Source organism: Crocodylus siamensis, chromosome 2, assembly GCF_052110815.1.
Source record: "Crocodylus siamensis isolate JL-2025a chromosome 2, ASM5211081v1, whole genome shotgun sequence".
Taxonomy (NCBI): Eukaryota; Metazoa; Chordata; order Crocodylia; family Crocodylidae; genus Crocodylus; species Crocodylus siamensis.
In genome coordinates, this window is record NC_143396.1 from 187,996,361 (window position 1) to 188,021,665 (window position 25,305).

Consider the following 25,305-nt stretch of genomic DNA (forward strand, 5'->3'; position numbering starts at 1 on the left):
AAATGAGTTTTGCAACTTCAACATTATAAAATGAGGCTGTGCCTTCTTTACACTGGATTCCTGTGAACCCTATTTTGTGGCCTAGGAACTAGAGAACCAGCCTGGTGCCAATGCAGGGTCATGTGAAACCGACTGCCTCTACTTCTTGGCCACCCAGTTCACAAGGGTGATGAGCAGTGTTCCTGCTAAGCTGCGTGGTATGTGGCATGAGTGCACCTGTGCAGCTGTGCACACCGTGCAGCTTAGAGGGAATGCTGGTGATGGGGTACATACCAGGGCTTCATAGATACAGCCAGCCTGCTGTTGAGTAGTGCCAGGGCCCCCAACAGTTGTGGAGGGCTAACCCTCAGCCCTATCCCTGCACTATGTGTGCTTATGCTGACATACCTAGTCTGTGCACCATGCCTCCTCTGCTCAGCATTCATGGAATACCTCCACTCTAGTCTTATAGATTTTGTGGAGGACACTCATGGCAACAATGAGTCGCAGCAGGTTCTCCTCATGCACCTTGAGGCATGCACTGAGAGCCTGCCAATGTGCCTTGTGGTCAAAGGTGTATTCCACCACCAACTACTGCCTGAGGAGGTGTCCCATGAAGTGCACCTTCGGGCAGTCCAGCTGACTCCTATCCGGCTTCATCAGCCAGGGCTGGAGGGGGTAAACTGGGTCACTGATGATGAGTGGGGGATTAAGATGTTGCCAGTGATGAAATCAGGAAGTCTGGGAATATAGCACCCACCCTCCATCAGGTTGCATCATAGGCACTGCCTGCACAGCCAACATAGATGTGAATGAAGCAGCCCCAAAGGTCAACAACACCCTGCAGGACAACTGAGAAGCAGTCCTTGTGGTTGATGAATGCCCAGGCACCTTGGGGTGGGCAGACAGTTGGGAAGTGTACCCCATTGCTGGCCCTTACAGTTGGGGAAGCTCATGCGTCGGAAGCCAGTGACCACCTCCTGGGGGTTGATGAGGCAGATAAAGCAGTTTGCCAAGATGTCCAGGATGATCAGGCAAACCTCCTGGACAGCCTCTCCAACCATGGACCTGTCCACACCAAACTGGTTGGCAGTGTAGTAGAGACTGCCAGCAATGGCCACCTGCTTCTCCAGACTGAGAGTTGACTGCATAACAATGTCCTGGCATGTGATGTGGTGGGGGGCCATCTGTGTGGTGGTGTCTTGGCACATGTGGAAGGTGAGCTACAATTCTTCCTCCCAGGTGCCAAGGTTGATCTGCTCCTACCAGTCAGTGCTGGTGGGGTGGGCCCAGACCCTGTGCTCAATAGCCCAAAGGTAATCCCAGAGCACCTCAGCATTCATGGCATCCAGGATGGTCTGATCTTCATGGGCCAGGAGGAACCTGGAGGCACAGTTGAGGATGCGTAGTGGGTGGGGGTGGGGAAGAGGCACGGCTGATAGCTCTGTGCTTGTTGGCATGAGGGTACATGCCAGGGCCACCTGCTGCCGCATCAGGTTCAGCTGGATGTGCGTGCTGTCCGGCATCCTGTAGTAAGAGTTATGCAGAGCAATCAGCAGGACTCGCCACAGTTCCTGGGTGTTCCTGCTTGGGTGCAGGAAGCGGGATGCCATGGCATGGTGCAGGATGGCCAGGACACAGTGAGAGGACAGTGGGGGCTTGTATGTGTGTTTGCCCTGGCTGTCCTTATGTGTGCTGGAAAGGAGAGCATTCTAGGAAGAGAGCCCTCCCCCCACAGTGTGACTGGGTGTGCTCTTTGCTTTGACTGCCAGGTTCTTTCAAATTGGCCGCTGTTTGAAAGAATGAGGTGGGGGGCAGGGGTGAGTTCCCTGGCTGCTGCCCCAGTAGCTGGAGAGGGTGTATTAAATATGAACTGGCACCTCCCCAAGAGCCAAACAGGGGATGCTGGGCCAGGCCTGTGCAGCATTGGAGCTTGGATTCAACCCACCATCCTGGCTGTTGGTGCTTGAAAAGCAGCCAGCAGCACCTTAATCGGGGGTGGGGGCCCACTTTCTCCCGGAGAGTGTCCCTGATGCCTAGTGGCACTGCTTTGGCGGGGTACACACCCCCTGAGAGAGCTCCCATGCACAGGGAATCCCAGCCTAGGCTGCTGCTGTCTCTGGGCAGGTGTGGGAGCAAGGCTACAGGCACAGCCAGACATCAGCTGGCAGCACTGCAGTCGGCAGTCAGGTGGCCCTGACCAGCACCCTCGCCCTGGGAGATTGTATCCAGTGCCTGATGGCACCACCTCCCAAGAAAGCCCCCAACGTGGGGGATTTAAACTCTGCCTCAGGTGCCAGTTCTAGACAGCAGCTCTTGCTGCTGTGCTGGGGCTGCTGTCAAAATGATCGTGCCAGGAGCTGGGGTGGGGGTGGAGCCTGCCAGACTTGTGAGGTGATCCTTGCCCCTCCCCAGCTCCCAGCAGGAACAGGTTAAGGGGTACCATCCACAACCTCCCTCCTTCATCTCTCCCTCCCCTCGCCCACTGCACAGGGAGGAGACCCTTTGTCTCTTCTGTGGTGGACCTGGAGCATGGGATGTGAGCAGAATTGCCCGCACTTACCCCTCACATGGAACCTGAACAGAAGTTCCCTAAAGCTCTTTGCTTTGGAGCGCCTTCAGCTAATAAGTGATTTAATGAGGTTTAATTTTTTCATTCCATCAGCCACTTTAAAAGCACTCTACAGCTGTGAATATGTGTTATGTCACAGCCATAGAGTGCTTTCAGGGGCCTGATCTCTCGAAAAATATGACTTATATAAGCACTTTGGGCTGTATGTAGACAAAACAAGGACCATGCATGCACAGCATGGGTTCTGCACCGCTTTAATGGTGGTGTTTGCATAGATCAGCGGTATATTGCACAGTAATTCCAGCCACTGTAGCAAATTCGGTAGTGTAATGCACCTTAAATGACCTGGGGCGCAGCAAACTAGAACTCCAAGGAGGAGTTTCAGTTTGCTGCCCTACAGCAGTGGAGCGAAGCATGGGACTCTGTGCAGCTCAGGAGCTCTGCAGGAAGCCCATGCAGGCAGCCTAGCAGCAGCATGGGAAGGTAGGCTCTATCCAAGATTTTTTTTCATTTTTTTCCCCCTGGAGCCTGCCTACCTGCCTGAGCTGCACGGGGGCCCAGTTCTTCCCTCTGGGGCTGTGGTGCTCCCCAGGACCTCCTGAGCTGGGTGCCTGCAAGCAGGTGCCCCCTGGGGAGGGGCCACTGCTGCCGCAGAGGGAAACACCAGCCCCCTGCAAGCTGAAGGACCACTCCGGCAGCTCGCTCTCCCCACTGCTGGAGAGGCAGATAAGTTCGGGTGTGTGCATGACACGGGGGTTTAAAATTTTTTAAAACCCACCGCTTCAATTTAGGGTCCCCGTTTCATCTACATGCCCTTGAGAACCAAGGTTTTATGGTTTTGGTTTTATGGCACATTATAACTTACCTGATTTCTGAATTATTTGCATGCTTGAAATTCATTTCTGATTAATCGGTTTCTTTTCTTCTGCTAATTGTTTTTTGCTACCCCTGGGAATTCTGTCCTTACAGCTACACTATGCTGGCTTTCACTTCTCAGACCTGAAAAAGTGTCTTACATTTCAAAGCTTGTCTAACTCTATCCCATTTATGCAGTTGGTCCAATAAATGACATCATCCTAAGAAATCCTTGCATCTTGTACAATTCTCTGACTTTTTTTTTTTAAAGAAATGTTTCGTGTTCCAAGCTAAATCAAGTCCAAATCCGTGAGTCAGTCCAGAACCATAAGTGGCCCTACGACCGGCAAACATCTTCCACCCCCACCCTCAGAGACTTCAGATATTTCCGAAGTCTTTTGGCAGGCATCCTACTTGCAGGCCCAAGCCTGGAGGCTTGGGGTTCAGATGCTCCCAAGTTTCACCTGTCCTCAGCCATATGGCCACAGGAGTAAGCTAGGGAGGAGCCACCCATTTCCATAAAGTGGCTTTAAACCCCAACACCTTGGTGCGTACTAAACCACACCAGAACAATTATCCCTAGGAGCACTTAAGGAAAACTGCCTTCATGGATCCAGATACATGGTGTTTCACCTGCCAGGTAATTCTCAGACCATGATGGCTAACACTAACGTATTTTAAAAAGAGGAAAAATTACAGAGAAGCTAAAATGACGCATGCTATTGTAGATAATTTACTTAAGTAGGGTTAGCAATGGGAATTATCAGTGACACTTTTCCAGCCCCTTGCCAAGTTGCTATGTGACTCTCTAGATATATATTATCTTCCAATCTTTAACTAGTTGCTTATGTTCTTCTATGTCCCAATTATTGGTTGTTAAATACATTATGGTAGTTCAGGGATTGGCAACCCCCGGCACACATACTATTAGTGGCACGTGGAGACATTTTTCCCAGCACACTGGGAGGCATGCAAGGAAACTCTTCCGATTTTTTCTTTCTTCTTTTTTTTTAAGTTGCTGCTCTGGGCTCTCCCATGCAGCCACAAGTCCCCACCCCACATCCAGTAGTGCATCCTGCCATGTACCCTGCCCCTTCCTCTCCCCCCTCCCCATTTTGTTTTTGTGGCATGTCAGCACTCTGGCACCTTACAAGGTAGACATTGTGGGGTTTTCGGGACTCCTGCCAAAAAACGTTGCCTAGCTCTGTGGTAGTTGCTTCGCTCGGCAGCTTTGAAATATTTGACATAATTAGTAAAACTATTCAACTAAGAGGTGAGTATTGACTCAAATGATATGAAAGTAAAAATGTACTACTGAGTATTGAGAGATAATTAATCTTGTGAGGCAAAAACAAATTAGTTATGTATTGCACTTAACTGTACATAAAGGTACTGTACTAGTTAAAGGTAGTTGAGGGGAAGAAATTCTTAAGGAGGTCTATCCTAAATTGTTTATCAGAGAGAAATCTCACTCCTATAATCTGCCAGTCATCTAGGTTCTTACAGCTCCCTAAGTCTTGACTGAATGACTGCAGGTGTTGGTTGAGAATATTTTTTAAAGATGTAGCCCCAACACATGAGGCAGTACATTAATATGGCCTGAAGTGACTCCTTTCTTGGCCTTTGCATGCTTTTGCTTACTTGCTTCCTATGAAGATGCTGCCCAGCTATGTATAGCTCATGCAGCTTTTTACATGAATAAATCCTGGGGATATGACAGGGCGTAGTGTCATTAAAAAGAAACTAGTTACAACAAGTGACAGCACATGAATAAAATATCAATTTCAGTGAAAGCATTTTGTTTTAAACTTTTAATTTGATTGGGACTTTGGCAACAATGTAATGCTTGTTGAAGACTCAGATTTATAGTATTTATAGTATCTTTAAAATGTTACCTTAAGGCAACAAATCTTGTGGTTTATAAGTTAATAACATTCAGGCTTTAAAAAAAAATCAGATAAGTGCTTTCAATGCGAGTAGTAAAAGTATTTTTTTCACTTTGTAATCTTTACTTTTATGCCTGCCAATATAATCAACATCTGTGAAAATTCTTGGAGGAAAGTGGGGCTTCAGAAGCCAATAATGGTTATGGACCACAATTATTGGCCATGATAGACTATTCAAGAGTTGGGAAAAGTACAAAATTAGTTCTTAGGTGAGGAGTTCTCAGGAACTCAAATCAGTTGAATGGCTAGGGAGCACTCAGGGAATTAACCACTTTTCCTGCCACAGAATGTATCATGATCAGAGAATTAACACAGCTGCTGTTCACCCCCCTCCTCCTTTAGTTTATTAGAGCAGTCCTCCTGGACTTTGACCTTGACAGAGGCACTAAACAAATGTAATTCCCAGATTCAGCCCCTGATTAGTGATTGCTCTGAAGCAGTTATGAATAGAAACTTTGATTTGTCATGTCTTTAATGCTAAACTGCAAGAGAAACTTTAATTTGTCATTGTCTAAGAGGAGTCAGAGAAATGCAACTATATAAAAATGTAAGGTGCAAGATAAAAGTAGTAATTACCATGCCAAGTAATTATAATTTATTAATGCTATCAGCTTATGTCCATGGGAATGGAATACAGCAAAAACCGTGTTATCCGGCACTTTACCAACCGGAAAGCTCCACTAACCAGCACTTGTCAATACAAATCTTCCTTCCAAGGGACATGGTAAAAGCAAAACCGGATGTCACGCTTCTGGTTTCACCACCGCAAGCCAAGTTCCACCTCTTCCTTGTGGTCCATGGCCTGGGGCAAAGAAGCCTGCATGGGGCCCCCCTCCCTGTCCCCCAACACACTGGTATCAGGGAGTGAAAGCTCTGGTGCACTGGACATGGCATATTTGATTAACCGGCATATTTGATTAACTGGCATCCCCATTCCCAGGGGATGCCGGATAACAGAGCTTTTACTGTACTTGGCTATATTCACTTTTTCCTTTCACACTAGGCCGATGTTGACTTTTCCTAGCTGTGGGAAATGTATCCAGACCAGCATAGTCTATAGCTACCCACCCAGGCTTACTTTAGAGTAGCTCATTTAGGTACCGATAGCCATGTAGCCACATCAGTGGAGAACTCAGCAATCACAAGGCAGGGTAAAATAGATCTTGAGTCTTGTTCTCTCTCAGCTAGACTGCTTCTAGTGCCTGAGCTACCTAGTTTAATCTAGCTTTGATATCTCACTCTACACTGCAGTTTATGGCACAGACGTACAATGATTTCTACACAAGAGTATTGTTAATATTTGCATTCTGGAAGTAGTTTAAGGCCATGTTCAGATATTCAGTTTCTTCTGGGAGAGTTGCTGCTCTCCCAGTAGAAACCACAAATGTATAGGCATTCAGAATTTTTCTCCCAGAGCAAAAATTGCCACTCCAGGAGAAAAGTAACCCAGAAACAACAAAAGGGTAAAATGGCTCCCAAGAGCATTTCTCCTGGGATAGTAAACGTCTGTATATGTACTTTTTGAGAGAAGCTGCAGGACAGTCCACCAGCATCCTGGTGTGCTTTGTTCGTAGCCATCTCCTTATAAGTCCAGGGAGACAGTGTGTCACTTAAGCTGGACTCTACTGCACCAGCCAAGCAGGAAGCCCCTTCACAGTCCCCTCATTGTGCTACAGTAGAGGTGGGCAAAATATGGCCCATCAACTGACTGGATCCAGCCTGTGGCTGCTCCTACAGCATTTGACATGGGGCTGAGCTCCATCCATTCCTGCCAGGGCAGCCTATGTTGTGCTCCCCTGGCCTGGGCCCTGACTAATGCAACTTCCAATGGTGCTGCTGTGCTCCCCTCACACTTAGGGGGAGCTGCTGGGTTGAAGCGTCCCCCGCTACACACAGAGCAGTACAGCAAAGGCAGGAGCAGGAGAAGGAGCTACTGCTGGAGGCAAGGGGAGCAGAGTAGCACCTGGCTGGCTGCACTAGGAACAGCCCCACTGGAAGCTACATGCTCTGGCTGGGGTCCAGGCCCTGGCTAGCTGGGGTGTTCTGCTTGCCTCACCTCCAGCTGCAGCTCCTTCTCTTGCTCTTGCTCCTGCTCCTACTTCTGCCCCTGCTGTTCCTCTCCAAGCCAGAGGGAGCTTCAGTTAGGCAACTCCAGCCTTAGCCCAGCTCCCAGCTACCTTCTACCTGCCCAGTGGAATGAGCAGTCACCTGGAGGTAGGTGGAGTGTGGATTGAAGGTGGCCAGGACCTGGAGCCAGAGCCTGAGCCCCAGCCCCACAAGCTGGAGCAGAAGCCATACAGCTGAAGCTTCCCCTTCCCCTTCCCCCACCCCACCTGCCCAGGTTGGCACACAGGGGCAGGAGCAGAAGCCACTGCTGGAGGAGTGGGGAGCAGAACAGGCCCACCAGCCTGGGCCCCAGCCAGCACACGCAGCTTCTGGCAGAGCTGTTCCTGTTGTATCTGCAACTGGCTGGGTGCTGCTCTGCTCCTCTCCTAGGGCCAGGCCAACAGACACAGGGAGAATGTGATGTGGGGTGTCCTAGGCAGGGTTCAGCCTCATGCAGAACACGGTGGCAGCAGTTGCAGACTGCATCACCTGGGCAAGCTCTGCTATGCATTAAGTTTTTCTATTAGGAAAACAAACCCGGAAGAATTATCCCCTGTATACACAGGATGAGTCAGCGGTGTCAACCCAAGGGATAGAACTGGCTTGAGGAGGTGGGTCATTCAGCCAGCGGGCTTGCCATAGCAGGGAATTGGGCTGGTTGTAATGCAGCGTATTCCCTCCCAGAAGAGCCAGTTGGGCTTGCAGTAGTTCTGTTCAGGCTGTCTGCATGAGCAGAGCTAGTTCCCAGGTATGGAGTTCTCAGGAACTCAGATCAGTTGACTGGCCACAGAGCACCCAGGGAATTAATATGGGTCACCTCACCTCTTATTCTGTCACTGAATTTAATATTTTTTCTTGCCACTGGCAATGAAATTCAGCAGTTGTCAGTGACTGGAAACTGTGACAGCATTAACCCCCTGGCTGCTGGCAACCGATTTGAGTTTGACATCACCAATTTAAGCAACTATTTTCTTGTTTTGATGTTCAGTTTCTGTTCGACTCTTTTATTATGTGATTTCATAACATAATCATGGAGCAGACTTGCAAATGAATGTTGTAAGTGATCTTTTCTTAATGTGTTCTTTTTAAAGATCTTCAGCCTTGATCTTGGAGGTATATCTGCTATTGTACTGAATGGATATGACGCAATAAAAGAATGCCTAGTTCATCAAAGTGAAGTTTTTGCAGACAGACCATCCCTTCCTTTGTTTAAGAAAATGACAAAAATGGGAGGTGAGTGTTCCCATGACCAACATGGAGAAGGGTTCTTATAACCTAAAACCACATATCCAATGTAATATTTGTCAAATGTTTAATTTCATATAACAGAATACTTTTCTAAATATGTTGCCTAGGTAAGACTTCATTTGTCTGTGTCCTCTATAGTAAGAGAGAGGTTGAATTCTCAAAATTCTGTAATTTATGGTCCTCCAAATTACAAGAGATTGAATTCCATAATCTCTACAGTTTATGGTTACTAAAAATCACAGGTAGTAGGTTGGACATGGGTGACTTCCTTCATCATTGGTGAGCAAATGCTACCCAAGATATTGCTGACTTTGGAATCTCCCCATCGGTTCTGTTTGGGCTATGGTCAGTGAAGAAACTGCATTTCTTCAGCTCTTCAAATTGCTCAGAGTTTATCTTGTTTGAATATCTTCTTCTGTTGTGTTGGATTTGCCTTCAATTTAGGAATCCTACTAAAAACTGGTTTTAGCAACTAAAAGGCTTAAAGAAAATTAGAGCAGCAGGTCAGCCTTTATTTCTATTACTAGACAGTAGATTATTTTTGCTTGGTGATTTGGTGCCCTTCATTTTCGGAGATCTTTACTTCGTAGACCTTGGACTTTGCATTTTAGCATCTCTCTTTCAGCATCTCTTTTACTTTGGAATCTTTTTAAACAATCATACATTCCCTTGATGCTTTGGCTGTCTAGGATTTGAAGTATATTCTGATCCAAAGCTCTTTGCTTCATCTAGTCTATATATCTTTACTTGCCTTCCTTCCATAAAACTGGCTTCTTGAACTGTCTGAATTTTACTCTGCCTGGGCACCTAGCAGCTATTTTGGCCCAATCGTAGCATTTGCTGCCAGAATTATTTCTGGGGTTTTTTTTCTAAAGCCAGTGATAGTCTAATGTAATGTGCATTAGCAATTTGGCAGAGGGACCAGAACTCACTTTCTTTTGCTTGCATTGCTTCTGGCTTCATGACTCTTGCACCATTTGGTTGTCGAGTGGACCAGCATCAGTAAGGAGAGGTATCAGAGCTCCAGTCAACCCTTGCCAGCAGCCTGTTCCTTAGCACACTCAAGGTCAACCTAGAACCCAGATCTCTTATTTCCTAGGCAAGTGCTCTTCCCACTAGATTATTAATCAAAAGTTGGATGTTGCCACCTTCACCGTTTATTATTAAGCTGTTGAGCATATTCACAGCTACAATTGCTTGATATGATTTGGCCATCTCTGTGGAATTGAGGACCTAGCTGCTGTTCATGTGTCTCATTGAAAATTGGTATTACAGTAGAGTTTAGTTGGAAGTGAGGCACTTAAGTGACCAGTCTGGATTACTTTGGAGCATACACAGCAGCCTAAGTCTAGGCACCTGGTGATCTCTTGCAGGCCAAAATAGAAGTACTGGATGCATTTAGTCACCTCACTGGTGGTGTGGCCTCTGAGTGGGGTTGAACTAGATCAGTCTTTGTGGCCTGTTTCCTAAATCCCGCAAGTAATGTTTAAGCACTGTAGAGGTCAATTAAGATCTGGGCTCTAGAAGACCAGCCAAGGTGGAAAATAACAGCTAACTTGAATTTGACAAGAACAAACTGTGTTCATGTCATACCAAGCTTATTTCCTTCTTTGACAGGATATGTGACCTTGCAAATAGGGGAGGGGAGGTGGGGGGAGACTGTATATATAATACTTCTCAGCTTTATGAAGGTTTTAAACAGGGCCTCCCACATAACATTTTAATGAGCAAGCTAGGGAAATACTGAAACACTGAAATTGGTAATGCACCGTTATCTGAAAAAGGATGCACATAGATTACTTATGGATTGAAGTTATAGTGAGAGAGCTTTTCAAGTGGGATTTTGCAAAGATCTCTTGTGGGCCAGGCTCTATTCATATTTTTATTACTACTTCGGATGACAAAAGTGAAGATACAACACTAAAATTTGTGGATGACAACAAGCTGGAAGGACTTGCAGTTACTCTGGAGGATAGGATAAGAATTCAACATGATCTTGTTAAATTGCAACAAAATGAAAATCACTAAAGAAATTGAGAGCACAGCACTTAGGAAGGAGAAATGAAGTGCACAATTAAAAATGACAATTCACGGAAATGGATTCAGAGTTTATAGTGGACCACAAATTAACAATCAGTCAACAATGTGCTGTTGCAACACAAAAGGAAAATTTAATTCTGGAATGTATTGATAGGAATGTCATACATAAAATTCAGAAAGCATTTGTTGTCTTGTAATCAGCACTGGTGTGGCCTCAGCTGGAGTACAGCGATTGTGTTACATCTAAAAGGGCAGGGAGGGAGACTGAGACCAGAGGGGGCCTTACCCTATACCAAGCTGTGTCAAAAAGATGACGATGATTAATTGTCCTACACATATACTAGGGATTTGACAAGAACAAATTGGCTTTATATGCAGCAAATACTAGGAAAAAAAATTCCAAGTAAAAGGGTAGTGAGGCACTGGAACAGACAGCCAAAGGAGCTTGTAAAAATCAACTTCTCTGAAATTTTTTTTTTTTTTTTTTTTTTTTAATAAGCACAGTTTTAGACATACTTCTATAAGGAAGGTCCCCTCAGTACAGGTAGATAGATTAGATCAGGGGTGACCAACCTGCAACTCAAGTGGCACAGGCAGCTTCTTTGTGTGGTACATAGCAGATCAGGAAGGAGACGGGCAGCAAACCAATGAGTAAGGTAGGGAGCAGAAAACAGCAAATCAGGCAAGGAGCACAGGGAAGGAAGCAGAGCAGCAGATCAGACAGGGAGCATAGTTTGGAGCAGAAAGCAGAACAGAACGGCAGGGGAAGGGAATTGGAGTGGCATCTGGGAACAGTGTAGAGATAATTTGTAGCACTCCTGCCAAAAAAGTTGGCCCCCACTAGACTGGACAAGTGCTTTTAGTCCCTTTCAGCCATACCTGCTCTGGGAAGACTGTAACAGGGGGCTTCTCTCAGGGCCGGGTCTTATGTCGGCCTGCCCACCTGCTGCTGCAGGACAATCCGCCTGGTCCCCCTGCCATGACTTTGCTGTTCCTACAAACAGATGGTCAATATGGGAGACTGCCCATTACATGCCTCAATGCCAAGAGGTGCTATTTGTGGCTCCGTTCCTCCCCTATACCACAGTCCATGCCTTGCAGACGGCATCTAAGTTAACATTAATCCCAGTCTGAGACCAGAGCAAACTGAGTCCAAAGTTGGGCTCCACACACACACACCACCTCCCCTTTCACAGGAGGCCTCTTCCACTCCACCCCTCTCTCACCAGGTTCTCTCCACTGCCCTGCTTCTCTTGGAGCAGCCCCTCTTGGGCCACGAGGCTTTGCTATGCTCATACTGGCCTCACCACGCAGAACCTTTGGGTTCTGCGAGTTCCCGTATTCTACGTGGTCCGGCTTTATGCCAAACCCTGGGCTAATTCTGCCCCAAGCCTCCCACCGGGCACAAGTTCTCATGGGGCTGGCCCTTGTGCTGTCCTTCAAGTTTACTCCCATTTGACCCTACTTGGCATGCCCCTTGGGCTGTCCTTCAGGCCTACTCACACTTCAGCCCTACTCAGCCCCCTCACACACACAGCCCTAATCGGCCTACTCACACTTCAACCCTACTCCGTGCGGGGCCTCCCAATGTACTACCCCCTCTGGGGTCTCCGGGACCTCATATCCCTGCTGGGTTCAGGCACCTACACATGGGCATACCTGGCCCCCACTACTTCCACAGCTGCCTCCAAAACCCACCCCAAGATGGGGGCTGGAGTTAAGGCACCCCTACTTGCCTCTCATTGGGAAGGTAACTGGCCTGGCATTTCCTGGGGACTCCTGCGCCATCAGAAGCCTCACCAGGTCACCCTTCCGTGGCAGGGTGCAGTTTTAGGTCATGCCCAAACCATCCCCATAAGCTCCTGCCCTTACCTCCAAGGTTGTTCCTGCTGCAGCTCAGCTAAGTGATGATTCTGCCTTCCCTAGCTACAGCAAACTGCAGCCTTTGTATGCCTTGTGTTCAAAATGGCTGCCCTCATCAGGCACCTGGTAGCTGCCTGCCTCTGCCCTTAAAGTGGCAGGCACCCAAAGGTACCCTGCCACAGAGACCCTTCTTCACATGCTCAGCATTGAAAAGTCCTTGGGGTTCTTCCTTGAATCGACTAAAGCAGTGGTTCTCAACCTTTTTTGTACCAGGACCCATTTGTAAACATCAGTGGCCAGTCCCAGCCCAGTGCCCCTTCTGACCTGCTCCCTGCCACCCCCGGGTCCCAGCTCCCCAGTGTGTGGGGCAGGAGGTACCCCAAGCAGCCCCTTTCAGCCTGGAATGCTGCCAGCCTGCAAGGGAAAAGCCACGGTTTCCCATGTTTTTCTTCTTTAAAAGGTGAAGCCATTTCTAAAGTTTATTGATCCATTTTTAAAGTTTGTTCATGACCCTTTCATATATTCTTGTGATCCAGTGGTTGAGAAATGCTGGACTAAAGGTTTCAAAAGCCACCTATCTGGCTATTTTATTTGGTGCCAATAAGTGGTGTTCCTAAGAGGGGTATATTAGAATAGCCCTCTAATTGTATTTATCTAGTTATAATCTAATGGATCACAAACTAGAAGGCCACATATAATATCAGCTGGTGCTGTCTGACTTTGGTACTAGCACTGGCACACATTTCTCTAGTATCTGAACACCTGCCAAATCTGCAGGGTTTGCTTCAGCAGTGTTCTCATTGCAAGCATATGCAAAAGAAGCTACGTTGTTTTTACTGCATGTTGCATTAAAATTTTGTACAGAAATCTCTCTAGCCTTTCTTTCCTGTATTACGTGCTTCTCAAATAAGAGAGCACAAACTTGTCTGGTCCTCTTGCTAGAGTTTTATTATTAGGGGTTGTTTGTTATGTCCGATAGCCATGCGTACTGCATATAAACTAAAAGGATAAAGGAATGATATCCTCAAAGCATTGATTTGGCATTTAAAAAATTTGCCTATTTGCAGTATAAATGTCTAGTTCTTGAATGCATTATAGAATCAGCACATTTATAAGCTTTTTATTATTTTTATCTGTTTCCTTTGGATTATCCATCAATCCATTTATATGCCACTGAGAAGCCTGTCCAGGTAGCCTTAGAAAAAGATGAGAGGGAGTGAGGGGAGGTTACTTACTTCTAAATTATTTTATCCTTGCTGAAGGAAACCTTGACATTCATGACATTGAGCTTGATTTGTTTTTTTAGGGAATCAAATCTTCATTTTCCCTTTTATCTTTTTTTTTTTTTTTAACAAGAAAGGAATTATAATTTAAATTGTATTTCTACTTTACCAGGGCTATTTATTTTGTCAGCTTATAGATAAAGATGTTTCTTAAAAATAATCTGAAACAATAATGACTTCAGGGCAAATATTATTTCTTAAAGCACTCTATAAGCCACGTGTTGCTATAATCAAAGATTTTATTCTTGTATAGCCACAGTACATGGCTATTAATTCTCCATTAAAGAAGGATAGCATTTTCACAGTATCATTGTATTATTGATTCTCTGAATATTATACGAGTAATATTTTGCCTTGGGTGTTATAATGGCATTTACTTCATTCGTATGTCATTTTACATAACTTATTTTTTCCCAAGTATTGCTCTTTTGTATTTTTATGAAGTCACTTGACTGGGTTAATTTTACATCTCTTTCTGAAGAAACTGGGACAGCTATAAAATAATATATTTTAATAAGGGGAGTAACTTAAAAAAAGATTTTGAATACTTGTGGGCATAGCTACTGTATACATGCACTCCTGTAAAGTAAAGAACTAACTTTCTTTAAATGAAGATCTCTGCTCTCTGAATAGATTGATTCAAGGTCCTAAAAGAGTTGGCTAAGGAAATCTCTGGGACTGTGATATTAATTATTAATAGATTCTGGAATACTTTGGAAATTACAAAAGAGTGCTTGTTTTTCCAACATTCAAAAAGGGCAAATGTGGTGATCTTCTAGATTAGTGGTACTCAACTGTTCCGGCACATGGACCAGATATATGGGAGACAGCTGGCTTATAGACTGGATTCAACACATGAGGCCAGTCCTGCCTACCAAGTCTGATGTGCCAACTGATCCCAAGCATCAAGTCCAGGACCACATGCTGGGTCAGATTCTGTGCACTACGTCAAACCCTACACTCCAAGTACAACCACAAACTGATCTTTCATGCTGGCCTGATCCAGCATGTGGAGCTATGTCATCTAGCCAGCAGTACTTCCCACAGGTCCAAAAATTTAATGACCAGGGAACAGTGGCAACATTAATTGCTGTGAGGCTCCCAGAACCACCGTAATTAACATTGCCACTACTCTCCCGCCACCACATTTCCAGGGAACCCCATGGGCTGGCTTTCTGGGCCGAATCTGACCTGTAGGCTGTGCCTTGAACATCAGTGAGCTAGACAACTACAGGTTAGATAGCCTGGCAAATACATGCAAAACAGATGTGAGGCATTTGAAGAGGGTGTTTGGATTGCAGATTTAAAACAGTCAAAATAATGTTTAATTTCTTTAGAAAGGAGTGATTTTAACGTTCCATTTTACCTAATGGTATCCATTGATATTGGGATCCAATTGGGAGTGGATTCTCTGCTTTATATTTATGGGAAAAAGAAAGGAGGAGGTCTTTTATTATTCTCTAATCTGTTAAAGAACACTACTGATAGGTTTATAAGAGAATTAAAATCCATTCTCCTTGTCTGGAAGATTTGTAATGGGCCTCAAGACTGAAGGTTTAAAGAATTGAGGGAATGTAGGGACGTCAAGGATATAAAGAACTCTGTATAAGCTTTAATTACTGTATGTAACAACGTTTTTATCTGCAGTCTCTAAAAAGTTGTGAATTTTAAAAAATGGGTTTAGTGGCTGCCAATGATGAAGGTTTTCTGTTTTTGTTTTAACCTGTCCTTTTGATCTCTCTCTCTGCTTTTTTCCCAAAGCCTTTCTTTGTTCATTGTCACATATACCATGCAATTTTTCACTGTAAGAGCATGACAGTAAGGGTTGTCTTGGTTAGCTGCAAGGTGTGCCCATACAGCTCAGAGAAAAAGAATCTCTTCTGTCATTCCATGTGAATACAATAACTCTCCTAAGGATTTGAGAAACTAAGTAATATGTACCCACATTTATTCATGAAAAAAATAAACGTGGTCCTTTCTGCACTGACATAAACATCGCTATTAACCAAGCCATAGGGATACTTTTATTTGTGAATTTCCTTTTAAAATGTACTATTATTTCATAGATTTATTATATACAGAATTAGGAAAAATCTAAAACTTTATAAAATATTGTTTGAAAATATGTTTTCAGGGTTATTGAACTCCAAATATGGCAGAGGTTGGACAGAGCATCGCAAGTTGGCTGTAAACAGCTTTCGTATTTTTGGATATGGTCAAAAGTCCTTTGAGCACAAAATCTCAGAAGAATGCATGATTTTTCTTGATGCCATTGATACATACAAAGGCAAACCATTTGATCTTAAGCACTTAATAACAAATGCAGTCTCAAACATTACTAATCTGATACTTTTTGGAGAACGGTTTACATATGAAGACATTGAATTTCAGCACATGATTGAGATTTTTAGTGAAAATATTGAATTAGCTGCTAGTGCTGCAGTATTCTTATATAATGCTTTCCCCTTGATTGGCATCTTACCCTTTGGAAAACATCAACAGCTGTTTAAAAATGCAGCTGAGGTTTATGACTTTTTGAATGACCTCATTGAGCGAGTCTCTGAAAACAGGAAATCTCAGTCACCTCGACATTTTGTTGATGCGTATTTAGATGAGATGGATCGAAGTAAAAATGATCCTGAATCTACATACTCAACAGAAAACTTAATTTTCTCTGTTGGAGAACTTATCATAGCTGGCACAGAAACCACCACAAATGTCCTAAGATGGGCCGTGTTGTTTATGGCTCTTTATCCTAACATACAAGGTAAGAATTTTATGTTTTTTTGAGGAACTAATATTGTATCTTTCTGCTGAGAATTTGGAATGCGTTTTCAAAGTGGCATGCTGAAGTATTCCATATTAATCCTTACTAAATATAACAAGTTTTGCATATTACTGAATTGTATCACTTGCTAAATATGGACACATGCACAGATGCATGTGAGACAGCACTGGATGATTTTAAAAGTGCCTAACACTGCATCACATGTATTTGTATAAACAGCAAAATGCTGTGAAAATGGCACTGAGAAAATGGCATCGGTGGGCTTTTGAACTAAAACTCAAAGTTGTTTTAGTTTCAAAGTGCACCGCTACCATTTTCTTAGCACCAATGTGCATTTTGACACTTATACAAATGCATGTGACAGCACTGGACGTGTCAGTTTGTGTGCTCTGCAAACTCAATTAATTGAATCTGCTGTGATGTGCTGGATTTATGGCGCATCGCAGCAGACAAACATACATGTATAAATGCCCTATATGACTGTATGTGGTTACATTATTTTATCTGTAGGTAAAATAGACATCGGAACTATGATAATGATATATTTAGGACAGGGATGGACAATTATTTTGGCTGGAGGGCTGCTTAATGAGCCCTGACTTTTGCCACCAGAAGTCCCTTCCCTTGCCCCAGAAGTAGTTCTTTTGGGAGGAGGACGTTGTCATCTCGAAACCGGAAAAAAAAAAATCAAACATCTACTATAACTTATTTTAATTTTATTTAGAAAATATTTTTGTCCCAATTTTTGTGGGTTTGCCTAGTGTATCTAGAGGCAATTCCATAATAGCTCAAAATACACTCTTACTCTTGTATATTGTGTGGAAGGGTGTGTGGGTATAGTGGGGGCCAGGGGGCAACTGCAGCTGGCAGGGCTAGACTAGCGTGTCAGCTTAGGCTCTGAGCTTATATCTTTTCAGGGCTTTGCCCCCTTCCAGTCAGCAGGTTGCCTGGGCTGCCTGCAGGTGCCTGCTAATCAGCCTCATTGGCCTGTTGCCGCAGCAACCTGCAGCTGCTGCACCCTGCCTAGCCTGCAATGCTCCCCTGCTGGGCTACTTCTTCTCTTGAGGAACAGAGATCCTCAGGCTCTCTGTTACAGGGGGATGCAACCCAGAGCAGGTTTTATATTTGGACCCAAAGAGGGGAAGCTTTGTTATGTATAGCCAGGGAGCTGGAGTCTATGTTGGGACTCATTGTGGAGGCAGGTTTCAGTTACAGCGAGAGGGCTTTCTTATCGCATTGTGGTTTATACTATTGTTATGGGACTACAGGAGAGGTTTGGAGGTCCCAGTTGTGACTGCATAGCTCACAACTGCCTGGAGTTTGGCCAGGGGTGAGGCAAATATCAAGAGTAGGAGAGAAAGGGTCAGGGACCTGTAGCCCAAGCATGGGATGACCCAGGGCCAAGGACCTGTAGCCTGAGAGGTGTGAGATCAGCCCAGAAGATCAGAGAACAGGGGCCAGCAGCCCAGAAGGGTGAATTTTGGGGCCAGGGGCCTAGAGTGAGAGGCACAAGCTCCAGAGGCTCAGAGAGTCTGACAGTTGACAGGGCTAGAGCCCAGAAGCCTTGACTAAGGGACCACCTACAGCAGAGGGGTAGAAGCCAGGAAGGCCAAAGCCCCAACAAGGGATAAAGGCCTGAACTGACCTGGTGGCTTTGGGGACAAGTGTCCTACTTGAATGATGATGCATAACACCTGTGAGGCATGGACACAGCTGTAGGGGAGATTGGAGGCCATGAATAGCCCATAGGGCAGTGATTACCAGGGGGACATGCATGTGCCTGGTGGGCCCACCTGAAGGAGGACTGGATTTCAGGCTAGTGGGATCTGCTGATGAAGGAAGGATGTAGGTGTGTCCTAGAGCCCTTAGGCACCTTCCCTTTAATAATCTAACAATTACATCAAGGCATGGCAGGAAAGAGTAGAACAAAGGGTATTTAAAATCAGGGTGAGGCTGTTGTTGTTTGGCCACTAGGGGGCAGCATGGTCGCTTGTAGGGCCCAGTTCTGCTACAGGCTCAAATATTAATATCTGAAAAGTGGCTACTGTAGTTTTGGTAAATCATATCTCATTTGTGACTCCTTTTCCCTACATTATAATTTTTGAAGGGATCATTATTTGTACCTAAACAGATTTCCCCATATTTCACTTCAGACATCCACCCTATGTTGGGAATGTAGTATGTGTTTTGTAGACATGTGGCATGAAAAAGTAGAGAAGTATTAGGATGTAATCCAATTGTCTGAATGCTAACAGTATTTACTGTCCTAAACTTTATATAATCTATTCTGTTAACTTACAGTAAGTAACAAAATTTATCAAGAGGTATATGTTTTAAAGAAAGGTAGATCGCTGACTTGGTAAATTCACTGGCTAGCACGAGAACTAGAGTTTGTTGAAATGCTGAAACTTGTTTAGACAGCAGTAGCCTTTTCAGTAGATGTAGAGAGCATATTTTCTTCATTTCAGCTTATTCATCTAGTTCAGTCAAATGATGGATTCATTCCAAGTTGAGAAACAAATTGGAAGTTGAAAAAGCAGCAAAACTTGGTTTGTTCTTCCACTGTATGACTAGAAACAAGGTATGAAAGAATGAGTTCTGTTCATTATAAAACCTTGATGGACCTGGTAATCATAGACAGGCAAGTTCCATTCACTAAATACAAACTATCCTTCCTTTGTTTAAGACATCAGTTTTAAATGCAGTGTTTTCCATTTAAGGTAGTTTTTTTCATTGATTAAAAGCAATTTTAAATTAGGTTAAAGGGGTATAGGTTGTAGCCATGTTGGCCTAAGGACATAGGCAGACAAAGTTCTTTGGGTAAATTACAATATCTTTTATTAGGTAAACTCAGATAGATGGAAAAATTCTCCTTTGCAAGCTTTCAGGTACAAACACCCTTCGTCAGGCTGAAGAAACATCTGCAGTTGGTCTGTGTTCTTCCTGGATGGAATAGAATAGAAGCCAGAGGCCCGTATGCACGTGAGAATGCCAGTCAGTGAACATGCAAATTGAGGCAGTCAGTAGGTGAGAAACAGGTGGGGGGAGTGAGGGGAAGGGGGATGTAGACCTGGTGATAAGAATATAGCTGGTAAATAGCAGAGAGGTTACGTGGGGTATCAGGTGTTAGGCAGTATATAATGTGCCATAAATCCAGTATTTATATTTAATCAATGATTTTTTTTGTATCCAGCAGATTGAAGTTCATAGGCTCGCCTGTGAAAGGTGTTTTGTAACTTCTCTTTGAGGATTAGAACTGAGAGATCAGAGAGGGAGTGATTGTCCTATGAGAAGTGTGCCCCCCACAGGTAGTTGGGTATTCTTGTTGTTGATAGATTTGCAGTGTGTGTTCATTCTGGTACAGAGTTGTTGTTTGGTTTTTCCAACATATTTTCCATCAGGGCATTTGGTGCACTGGATGAGATATATAACATTTCTGGAGATGCAGGTGTAAGATCCAGGAATGATGATGGTTCTGTTGTGGGGTGTAGTAATTGTGGGGGGCGGTGGAGATATGTTGGCAGGTTTTACATTTCTTGTCATGGTATGGTCTGGATCCATTGTGTGCGTCTTAGGCTGTGGAAAGTTTGCATCTAGTGATCATGTTGGAGACGTTCAGTGCTTGTGTGAAGGCTACGATGGATGGTCCTGGGAAGATCTCTTTAAGAATTGGGTTTTCTTCTAGTCAAACAAGTCAGGCCAAACAGAATTGATCTTCTTTGGTAAAGTAGCTAGGCAGACAAAGGGAATGTTGTAGATATAGCCTATCTGGACATCATCAAGGCTTTTGACAAGGTCCCACTGGGCCTTCTCATAAATAAATTGGAGAAATCAGGCTAGGTGGATAGATAACCGTCTCAATAGCCACTAGCACAAAGGGTAATTATAAATGTCAGAATAGCAGGAGGTTAAGTGGAGTCCCACAGGGATCTGTCCCAGGCCCAGTACCCATGTCACCATGTTGATTAACAATACAAGTGCTGGCATAGAAAGCTGCTTGAGTGAGCTTGCAGAAAACATTAAACTGGGAAGGATTGCAAGCATGGAAGACAGCAGCGCAATTTAGAAGTATCTTGACATACCTTTAAGCTGAGCTGAAGCTAATAGGATTAAGTTCAGTGCTGACAAATGCAAGGTGCTCCACCTAAGGAGGAATAATCAAAAATACAGATACAAAATGGGTGACACCATCTGGGCAGCAGCACTACATAGAAGGATCTGAGAGTCTTGGTAGATCACAGACTTGGTATGCATATGTAGTGTGATGCAGCTGCACAAAAGGCAAAAGTGGTTTTAGGATGCATCAGTACAAGCATTAAATGCAAGGCATGGGAAGTGATAATGCCTCTCTACTTGGCAGTAGACTATTACGTGCAGTTTTGGGCTCTACATTTTAAAATGGACATGGAGGAGTTAGAGAAGGTCCAGAGGTGGGCAACGAAAATGATGAAAGGTGTGGAAGGCAAATCATATGAACAAAGGATGAAGGAAATAGGCATGTTCAGCTTGCAGAAAAGGCGCTTAAGAGGGACATGCTAGCAGTCTTCAAATACCTGAAAGGCCACCAAGCAGAAGAGGGGGAAACATCTTTTCTCTCTTGCTGCAGAGAGTATGACATGGACCAATGGCTTGAAATGGCATCAAAGTACATTTAGATTGGATTTCAGGAAAATCTTTTCACTGCTAGAACAGTGAGGCAGTGGAATAGACTGCATAGGGAAGTTGTGGACTTTCCAGCAGTGGAGGTGCTTGACAAGAGGTTGGACATGATATAGGTATAGCTATGCTTACATTTTATCATGGGTATTTCCTATGTTTCTGGGCTTTGCTAGTTGCTGCAGGAGCCAGGGTGGGGTTACCAAGGGAAGGGTGGAACTTTTTTCCTTTGCTGCTACATTTGTCAGGGTTTTTCTCAAAGGCATTGGGTGTTAGCTGCAGCCAAGTTTGGGGATATTACTGGGATGTGCAAGTGCAAGAGGTTCCTGGCTGCGTCTCGCTACTCCACTCAGGGTCGAAACAATTGCCAGGAAGGAATTTAATCCCCTGTTCAGGTTGGTATTGCCTCCTTCTGTAGTAAGGGGCATGACCTGCTTCCTGGGGTGTTTTGAGCATATTTTAACAGTTCTTGCAGCAGCCGGACATTCACCACTGTGGTCCCCCTACTTTACTTGTGGCAGATTCAGGTGTTATATCTTGTGTTGTGTCAGGGTTGACTTGTGTAGTTCTGCTAAGAGGTTAGACAATAGAGTTGTATAGGATGGTTTGAATAGGGATGAACCTGCTTCAGGCAGGCAGGTGGATTAAATGATTTCCCAGGGCCCCTTCCAGCCCTACTTCTCTATGTTGTTTTTATGCATTTAAATTGAATTTTACTCATCTTTCAGATATAAATTGATACAGATTATGAGCAAAGAACTTAATCATCATCTAATAAATGTATTTGAATTTAATGTAGTTCATCTTTACTATCTACAATCTTAAACTTGTTACCCTAGTTCCAATTGGCTCCTGGAAATTAGGAATGTATTGACCAAAGAAAAATAAAGAAGTGAAAGTAGGATTCCAGGTCATTGTAAAATAATTGTTAGTGCAGCTTGTTGTGATATATATGAATAAGGAAGAATTACCATGAACAGGAAAATAAAGAAAAAAATAAAGATTGAAAATGTAAATCATACATGCATACAAAAATACAGGATTATTTGGTAAAATATTGGATGTTTCATGTTTAATTTTAAATAAAGTATATATTCTTTATTTTATGAATTTCAAAATATTTTGCAATAAACTAAAGGTTTTTTCTCTAACAGGGCAAGTTCATAAAGAAATTGATTTAATCGTGGGTCCAAACAAAACACCTTCTCTAAAAGAGAAATGCAAAATGCCTTACACTGAGGCAGTTCTACATGAAATTTTAAGATTCTGTAATATAGTTCCACTAGGTATTTTCCATGCAACCTCTAAGGATACAGTTGTGCGTGGTTATTCTATTCCTCAAGACACTACAGTAATTACAAACCTCTATTCCGTGCACTTTGATGAAAAATATTGGACTAACCCAGAAGTGTTTTATCCTGAGAGGTTTTTGGACAGCAGTGGGCAGTTTATCAAGAAAGATGCATTTGTTCCTTTTTCACTAGGTAAGAGCTCATGCCTATTTAATAAATCTAGATACAACAGGGTAAATATCAATACTATATATCCATTATAGGGTGTTGTAAAAGTTACATTTCTGATTAAATAGCTATTTTAAAAATAAATACAGTGTACTAGAAGTTATGTAATACTGTCTCCTACATATGTAGGGGGACATTTTATTACTCTGAGGATTTTATCCAGCTCATTTCATTGTTTTATATAAGTTTGACTTATATAAAAGTTGAATCAACTAAAATAGTGGTGCTCAACTTCTGGCCCATGGTTAGGCTTCCCATGGTCCAGAATTTTTGTTGCAGTGGATCAGTAGCAGTGTTAATTGCTGTGAAGTAATTAATGCTGCCACTTTTCCCCTGCCATTCAATTTCTGGATGCATGGGGAGTCATACAGGTTGGGTGACAGTTCTGTGTGCTGGGTCACGTTGGTGTGTGGGGCTGCATTTACGACATGCACAGGGCATTCATCATTGACATCAACCAAAAAAAGCTGATTGCCAATAATGTCAACTTTCCTTTTACTGGTGTTGATACCATATGGACCGATATATCGGTGTACCTTTAAAAATTTATAGTCATGAACATCCCTGTTCAACTGCTGCCTGACCTTGGAGATGCCTGAACTCCATAGGCATTTTATTGAAAACAGTCACTGGAAAAGATGCAGGAGTCCTGGACTGGGGACTGGAATCCAGGTCTCCTCTTTGCTTGGAAAGTTCCTTAACCACTTAGCTAGTCATGCATACACTTGGTTTCCCTGTGCTCTCTTCCCTAATGACTCTTGCATTCTTTCCTGCACCACATTCTTGCTTCACCAAGAAGGTAAGAGAGTACTCCCTCTGGACAGTCTCAATTCAGGGGATTTTCAGGGAGATGGACACGTAGGGTAGAATTCCAGCAGGTAAAGGGGGAAATTAAGCCGGCATCTTCCACGTTCTGAGTAAGCAGTAAAGCCCAGGTACTATTCCCAGTCCCTTTCAAAAGATAGGCCTCCTGTTCTGTTTTTGGAAGAAAGATTGTAAGCAGCCTACCATCAGGAGAGGATTGTGGGTCAAGCAGGCAGAGATGCCTCCTATTGTGGGTCAGACAGGCAGAGGTACCTCCTATAGATGTGAGTGACAGCTGCACATTCACATAGTACATAGACATTCATGTACTTAGTGGGGTCATCTACATGAGATGCTTACTACACAGTAGACTGATTAGCTCTGCAGTAAAGCATCTCTGTCTACACATGTGGAGCTGTTAGGCTGGAGTAAATTAATTAACTCATTAATTAACTCTGTCATAACACTGCCTGACCAGTACTATCTTACAGCAGAGTTATTTTCTGTGCAGCAGTGCATGTGTAGGCAATGACCAGGGCTGGCTGGGGCACAAGGGGGCTACAACACGGGGGCTGCTTGATGGCTAGTCCTGCACCGTAGCACCCTTGTGCCCCAGTGAGTCCCTCCACAGTGTTGAGCCAAGGTGGAGTAGCTCTGGTCTGACAAGCTGACCCCTGGGGCTGCCTGCCAGCTGTGGCTGTGCTACCCCAGCTCAGTGTACTGCAGTCCTGTGCACACATGTAAACTGCGCCTGGGAGCAATAAACTCCAGTACAAATTATGCCAGAGTTTATTGTGTTGCACTAATTTCTTGTGTAGATGCCCCCAGTGTTTCCTCGTGGTTAGCTTTAAGAGGCTGCACATTGAAAGTAGTAATTATAGGTGGCTCCCTATTCAGGAAGCTGACTTGGATTCCATTCGGATGCCCCTAAATTTCTCTATGCACTATTTAGGGGGTCTAGGCACCTTATTCAGTTCTGGATTTCTCTTGAGGGGTCAGGTGTCTACTTTGTACGATGTCTACATAGCAGAAAGCCTGAGTACTTCTGGAGATGCCTGCAGTCTGAAGCATTGGAAGCAGTCTGTCCATTTAGCATGGTGCTTGTCTCATCTGCTAGTTAACTTGCACTGAGTGCTGCACTACCCAAGCAAGTTCATCTCCCTATGCAGTCCTGCATTATGCTATGTAGACATATTCTCAGCTCCCCAAGTCCCTTTTTATGGATTGCTTCTTACTTAGCTTAACATCTTATTATGTACACACTCATGTATTTTATTGCCTTTTGCCTCTGTTCCATCTGCTATGCCAGATTTCATTGTCCTTTATCTACTTTTTTCCACAAGTCCCTTTATTTCATACTGCCAGTTATACATGAAATGGGATTTAATATATAAAGCCATCAGCCTGTCCTATTTAAATCCTTCCACTAATGTCTATGAATAATAGCCAAGTAATAATGCTTGTCAATAGACTTTTACATGGGCAATGTGAAATTACTGAGACAAACATGAAAACCTTCAATGTCATTTTCCAGAATGTTTTAGCCTAGAACCGCACGACACAAACAATTCTTTTGTGTTCTGCAAAATTCTTTTCACCTTTACGGCTTTTTCCTAAATAGAGACAACTGAATGAGAACTGGTAA

The 25,305-nt window shown here is 44.0% G+C and overlaps 1 protein-coding gene across 4 annotated transcripts in view; it reads left to right on the forward strand.

Annotated features, from left to right (window-relative positions):
* Window positions 1–25,305, forward strand: part of CYP2R1 (cytochrome P450 family 2 subfamily R member 1) — a 53,471-nt gene that overhangs the window by 11,076 nt on the left and 17,090 nt on the right. For all 4 annotated transcript variants that reach the window (XR_016440258.1, XR_016440257.1, XM_090032624.1 and 1 more), the window contains exons 2-4: window positions 8,550–8,691; window positions 16,027–16,659; window positions 22,491–22,820. Coding sequence is in view for 2 of the 4 variants with exons in the window: in XM_090032624.1 (XP_089888750.1) it covers window positions 8,550–8,691; window positions 16,027–16,659; window positions 22,491–22,820 (1,105 nt within the window). In the remaining 2 variants the exon portion in view is untranslated. The remainder of the gene's footprint in view (window positions 1–8,549; window positions 8,692–16,026; window positions 16,660–22,490; window positions 22,821–25,305) is intronic.